General features: G+C 41.2%; 1 protein-coding gene across 1 annotated transcript in view; it reads right to left on the minus strand.

Moving 5' to 3' along the window:
- The window catches only part of meis3 (myeloid ecotropic viral integration site 3), a gene marked incomplete at its 3' end in the record, with an annotated part of 14,575 nt that overhangs the window by 3,150 nt on the left and 4,640 nt on the right, over positions 1 to 6,785 (minus strand). Inside the window, 9 exon segments of the mRNA XM_014014996.1 lie at positions 430 to 516; positions 601 to 659; positions 1,407 to 1,483; positions 3,300 to 3,445; positions 4,671 to 4,779; positions 4,870 to 5,019; positions 6,298 to 6,348; positions 6,463 to 6,513; positions 6,614 to 6,785. Coding sequence (XP_013870450.1) covers positions 430 to 516; positions 601 to 659; positions 1,407 to 1,483; positions 3,300 to 3,445; positions 4,671 to 4,779; positions 4,870 to 5,019; positions 6,298 to 6,348; positions 6,463 to 6,513; positions 6,614 to 6,785 — 902 coding nt within the window.

The following is a 6,785-nucleotide window of genomic DNA, read 5'->3' on the forward strand; positions in this document are numbered from 1 at the left end:
CCCTTTGTACGAACAAAAGTAAGAGAAATTTAGGATAAGAATACGAACATGTTCTTGCATGAGGCCCAATGTCTCAGAACATTTCACTGCATTTTCTCACAAACAGGAGGAGACTATTTTCAGCTGCAGATAACTTCACAGCCTGTGGTCTGGACAGTATTTTCAGCAGAAGTCAGGATGGTGGTTTTTATGTTTTTTAATCTTTTTTTGTTTGTTTTTGAGAGAAGGGCTCTGAGACACAAGAAACTACATTATTTGTATAATATTATAGAACAAAAAATGGGCATAAAAATGTGTGTAAGTTTGACTTATTATTGACTAAATTTACAGACTTTTAGGTCAAATTTAACGTGGTAGGTGAGGCTTCTCCGACACTTTTTCACTGGATGTCAGAGGTCCAGGACCAGTGGACCTCCTGCCCTGCTGTACCTGCTGTTCGAAGCCCGAGGTGGGCCTGCCCATCGAGTCCGTAACCCCCGAGAGCGGCTCCCTCTGGACTGTAGGGTCCCCCCTGACCTGTGAGACCACACACTCTTTCAGAAATCACACAGAATGTACAAACGTTTGGTTTCTGTGTTTAAAAAAGCAGTGAGGACTGACCTGAGCGGTTTGACTGGTCAATCATCGGCTGGACTATTCTCCTCCTGGCGTTGATGAACCTGCACAGGATGGGTGGGGGCGAGAGACATAAAGGAAGTGAGCAGGAGAGAGAGAGAGGGGGGTGTCGTAAAAGGCCAAGCGTTAATGGAGAAAAAGGCTGAGCGGGAGACTATTAACCTTTTCCCTTTTACAACCACTTAACCCTTTCAGGGGGCAGAGTAAATCAGCGTTAGGGCGGAGCCAGATCGATGGGCTCTGTGATAATTGATTGATCTGCATCGATCTGCGTGTGCTGCTGCCGCCAAGTCGCACATGTAGATATGTACACTTCGAAACAACCAAGTCATCTGTTTAACGTGAAGCACATAAACCAGCTGAGACGTACAGAAAACACGTCACTGAGGAATTATTAAAAAGAAAGGTTTCTGGTTCGGCGTTCAGACAGTAAAACTGAGATTTAGAAGCAGTAAATAATCTGATTATTGGATATTGATTGGTAGTTCTGTTTTATGGAGCAACAGATTTTACTGCTTCAGCCTGAGCAGGAAAAGAAGAAGAAGAAAAAAAAAAGCCTGGCAGGACATTTTTCTGCCCAACCACCATAAAAGATGCTCCACTAAACTGGATTATAATCTTCTCAGAGAGTCTTGTAAAAGTGATCCCTGTTTTAATTCACCCTGAAGGTTTATGAAGGCGGTAAAACACGGAGCGGCAGCGCCTCCGTGACACGGCTGCAGGTGATGCTTCATGCTAACGGGAGGCAGTGTTAGCTGGTGTTCGTGTAGCGATGGAAGGAGAGCACTGACCAGTTGTTGACCTGCAGGATGGTCAGCCCCGTGTCCTGCGACAGCTGCTTCTTCTGCTCCTCTGACGGGTACGGGTGCTAGAAAGATCCACAGAGACGAGGGTTAATCACACTGGTTGGGTGGAGGTTAAATGGCAACAATAAATAGAAAAAAATCTGTAATTTTGGGATTTAATTTAATAACAACAACAATGTTCATTTAACTAAATTTTAGAAGGAAACTAAGATGAAATGTTTAAGTTGTGCCTGTATGGAAGCCCCACACTGTCACGTCCTGAAAACATTTTTAATAAGACAGGCAGAAATAAATTTAGAGCAGAAAAGAAGATATAAATGTTTGTTGATTTATAAACTACATATGAAATGTAAAGACTGTGGAAAAATATTTACAGTTTTTTTTCCACAAAGTTAAACAGCTCAGAGACATCATGAGAAAAGTTTGCAGTAAAATGTCCAAAAATTCAAAAATTTAAAATGCAATTGTGTTAAAGGAGACATGTCCTGCTTTTAAACCCTTCTGTTTCCACATTTAAATCCTTCAGTTGGGGTCCATATAAAGTGGAACAGCAATGCCTTGTGCTGAATTCCTCCTTATTGACCCTCTTTCACCCCCTTCTCTGAGGTGTGTCTCAGATCAACTCATTTTGAAGCTGTCTCTTTAAATCCAAACAGGGTGCTTTAAGCCCCGCCCACTTCCAGGTTCCAGGGCAGTTCATTTTAGTTTGATAGAGGGGTTGAAGACTATATAGCAGAGCAGAAACCTTTTTATTTACAATTTAACTAAAAGATGTCAACAACAGAGGACTTGTCATCCAGCCTGACATGTTGGAACCAGAGTCTGACCAAACTGAACGGGTTGAGAAATGCGACACAAACACAATATAAAGGTATCTACGCAGCACCGGGAGAAACTAAATTCTATTTTTTTGCTCTCCTACAGACTCCAAGTCCACAACACAATGTATTTAACAGCTAAAAAAAAGCGGATTTTGCTTGACATGTCCCCTTTAAAACCATTGACGGGACTAAAATGTTAATTCATGCCTGTTAAGTTCAACTTCCTGTGAGCCGTTGCAACACTGTTTCTACTGTAAAGAGTGTCTGAGCTACACGTTCACTGCTTCCACCAAGGTGCTACCTTTGTCTATGGGGAAACGTGTTCATTTTGTCCTGAAGTCACACACTAGTTTCATTCAAGCTGCATGAGTTTTCTAAAACTGTGGGTGGAGTTGGAAATGAAAGAACAGACAATTAAAAATGTTCATTTATTAAGTCACAAAACAAAAGAAAACCTGGGATCTGAAACTAAAATACTGCATGTGTGTGAACTCTGCAGACCCTGCATCTGAACTCCCATCTGACACTTAAAGCCTCACTAAAGCCCTTCTCTGTTCTCCTCCTAACACACACACACACACACACACACACACACACACACACACACACACACACACACACACACACACACACACACACACACACACACACACACACACACACACACACACACACACACACACACACACACTGTAATAACTGCAGCAGAGCAACATTTGACCTGCCTCATTTAGCTGCTAATTACTGATCTAACCACCTCACCAACAATTACACACTCCATTTCTATCACTTCTACATTTATCCAGCAGCCAGCATATTCTCATAATCACTTAATCCTCCATCTTTTCCTTTAATTTAATTGACCTCCATTTTGCACTCGCTTTCCCTCCTTTGTCTGCGCTCGTTCTTGATGTTTTTTTCCCCACACTAAATCCTTTTCATCTGTAACTTTTCTCTCCACCCTGAACACAAGCTGTCTTTGTCTGGCCTCACACTTTTTGTTTGGTGGTCTCGTAATGATTACGTTTGGTGAGAAGAAAAAAAAAAGGCAGCTCACTGTGAGGTGCTGGAAGAGCCACGCTCTCATGATGTTTGTGGCCACTTTGGGGAAGATGCCTCTCTTCTTGTTGTTCCTCCTGTCCCTGTCGCACTCGTCCTCCTCTCCCGTGCTGGGGGAGGCCACACCTCCATCCAGGCCGTCACCTGCAGGAAGACGCGTCGCGTTCAAGTCAACACGGAAATATGAAGCTATTTCATTGGGTTTGATTGTCAAAACCCTGAAAACTTTTATTTTCTCAATTTTTCTTCTTAGCAAAAACAAGGTTTTCTGCTTTGATGTTGAGTTTAAACTGATGCTTCTGAGGACTGAGTAAATTTAAGGTGAGTTCTTCAACAAATATAAAAACTTCATGTATATTTAGCACATTAGAAAATGTTTCATCTGATTGATCTGCTTTTTTTATCAGCTGCTACCAAAATGTGAAAGGCCTTTTGGTGTATTTATATTTAAGTGTTTTTGTAACTGTCTGTTAGCAAAATATCTCATCCACTGCTGGACAAATTTTAATAAAAACTTGCAGAAAGTAATCTTTAAATGTATATCTACAACAGATTAATTTTTGGAGCAAATACGATTCAAGAAGACCACAACAGCTGGCTAATTTTAGAAAACACAAATACAGCTCTAACTCAGTTAGATTTGTAAACATTCAGCTAAAATTATGTGTGTTAGAAGCTGCGAGTTCCTCAAAAAATACTGGAACTGCTGCACATGATACAAGGTATTTATTGAACATTTTCTGCAAGATCTGTTGGGTTATAATCATGCTTGTCTGTTAGCAAAATGTTTCCTGAAACAATTGACCGATTTTGATTCCACTTTCAGAATTTAATTGTTGAATTAACACCTACGGTTCTTTAAAATTTGGAGTCACTCAAATTTAGGATGGCCTCGGCAGCTAATCAACATTAATCAACACAAACACAGCTGTAACTCAGCCAGTTTTATATATACTGAGCTCAAATTTGACGTGATCGTAGCTGTGGGTTCGTATCACTAACTCGAGGTCTTCAGTTTTATCCAAATAAATCCAACCCTTAAGAAAGAACAGCTCTTTTTCTTTTTTAAAAGGCTAAGAATGTTGTTTTAAGGCAAACATGGCTCAGGTAATTACAATAACAGCTCTGTCTTGACCTTTTTATGTGATTTGTGGGGGAAACACTGAATTCGGAGTTTTACCAGCAACAGCTCTGTTGTTACTGTGTGACCACCCTCACACAACCACACAGGTTAAAAGTTGCCACATAAATGTAAACCATCAAACATTTTACAGGATTTAGCAGCTGTGTAAAACTTTTACAGCTCCCTGTCAGTGTTTACGTGTGTGTGTGTGTGTGTGTGTGTGTGCGTGTGTGTGTGTGTGTATACCTGCGTCACTGCAGTTGTCGGCCGTGCCGTGTGAAGGCAGCCCGCAGGTGCCGGGTGTTCCCAGAGGGGTGGTGGCACATTCGTCCGGCTCGCGTAACCACGACGCGTTCTGGAGGGAGGGATGGGGAAGAGAGGCGGAGTTACAAGGAACATCCCAGAACACAGTCAGGTTCGACGTGTTCACCGTGCCGAGACGGACCGGCTCTGACAGACTGGTGCAGGATCCGCCAAAGTCCTCCATGTCAGACTTGGAGCCCCCCTCCCGCTCATCCAGGACCAGATCTGTGGGCATTTTCCCCTTCAGGCAGGTGATGTAGCGATGGCAGAAATTATCACACAGGTCGTGCACCTTCAGAAACAAAGTTACTCCTTAAAGTGATACTTCAGCCATTTTAAAATGGAGTTCAGTATAAAAGATACAAACAAGTAATATCTTACCTGTTGTGGATAGCTCTTTGAATGGCCTCAGTTCAAAGCTACACTGCAGAGTTTAACTCTGACAGGATTAAAGCAGATCACTGACACCTAATAACACCTCTAACCTCATTTATTTATTAGCAGTTCCTGCAAACACCCTTTTCACATCAGTTTCACAATGAATTCTACGATTGTTACAAACAGCAGCAACTAGCTGTAGCTCTTTGACTGCAATCTGAGGTCACTTCCTACAGAAACACAATGTTTCTGCAAACTCTAATGTGAGATTGACAGCAACATTATGATTTTTCTTTCCTGCTGTCCTTGGTTCACTTGTGGATCTTTGACCCACATTTGACCCAAGAGCAGCTGAAAGACCACATCAATAATTTTGTGATGCCAAAGTCAAAATATTGATTATTTGATATTTCAGTCATTTGAGGTTTTTGCCAGGAACAAAGTGGAAACAAACTAAATGACTGAAATCTTGTCTAAATCCTACACAGTCGGTGGGAACTACTTTTTCTTCCGCCTGGGTAATGCGTCTGTGCTCAGTCACTCAGTCTGTAGATGTTACTGTACATGTTTAATATTTTCATGTTATGTTCATGTACTTAAGATGAAAGTTTAAATTTTTATTGTAGTTGTGGATAAGTAAACAATAGTTTATTAGCATGGTTTTATAATTTTACATGATGTTTTTCTTTGTTTAAAACACAATTTTCACATATTTCATTTGATTATGTACTCTGTTTGGTTTTTCTGTTATATTAGCTTGGTTATAAAGTAAATGAGGACTCTAAATCAATACAGTATACTTCTGAGTTTAAAATTAATAAACTACTTTGATCTTTTGTATTTGTGGAAAACACTTATTTTTTTAGATTTACACATTAGGTGTATTTACACAAAGTATCAGTATCACTGATACCAGCCTGAGTTTTACTCAGTATCAGAATCAGAAATCAAATGTTACCAGTTTGGACGTCAGTCCAGCAGGAAGGTTAATAATAACATTTACATGACTGCTATAAGCTTTGAAAGAATTTAGATTTTTAGTGGGGATATGACTGTTGATCTTTACCATTTGGGTTAGCTGTTAGCATGTCTGAGGTAACACTGTTCAAAGAGTTATCCACAACAGGTAAGATGATTATTATTCATGCATTTTACACAGAACCCTGCTTCAAAAAGTTCAAATCTCACCAACCTTCTCCAGCTCCAGTAAATGAAAACGAAGAACCTGGATGGCCTGGATCATCTAATAGAGAGGAGCTGACGATTATTTTATACATATATGTAATATATCCCAGAATGCAATGTGAGAAAAAGCAAAGGTTTGCACATTAACCCAGTTTTGTTTGGTGCATCTTACCAAGTTATCCAGCTCAGGATTGGAAGAAAAAATGGGTTTCTCCGAGCGAATCTGCAGCACAAATTCAACCGTTAAAAAAATAATGAAATGAATAACCTCGCCGTCATCGGGCTCCTCCTTTCCTTTCCTCCGATTGGTCCTCGCGGCTCACCTGCTTGGCGAAGGCGGCGATGTCGTCGTTGAAGGACTCCGAGGAGCAGACGTCGCTGTGGCTGGCCATGCCGGGGAGGTGGGAGGAGGCGGACAGGGAGGAGGAGGGGTCTCGAGGGGAGCAGGTGGCCAGCTCGCACTTCTCAAATACTAAGGCCAGCAGTGGAAAGAGT

This window comes from Austrofundulus limnaeus, unplaced genomic scaffold (assembly GCF_001266775.1).
Source record: "Austrofundulus limnaeus strain Quisiro unplaced genomic scaffold, Austrofundulus_limnaeus-1.0 Scaffold121, whole genome shotgun sequence".
Classification (NCBI taxonomy): domain Eukaryota; kingdom Metazoa; phylum Chordata; class Actinopteri; order Cyprinodontiformes; family Rivulidae; genus Austrofundulus; species Austrofundulus limnaeus.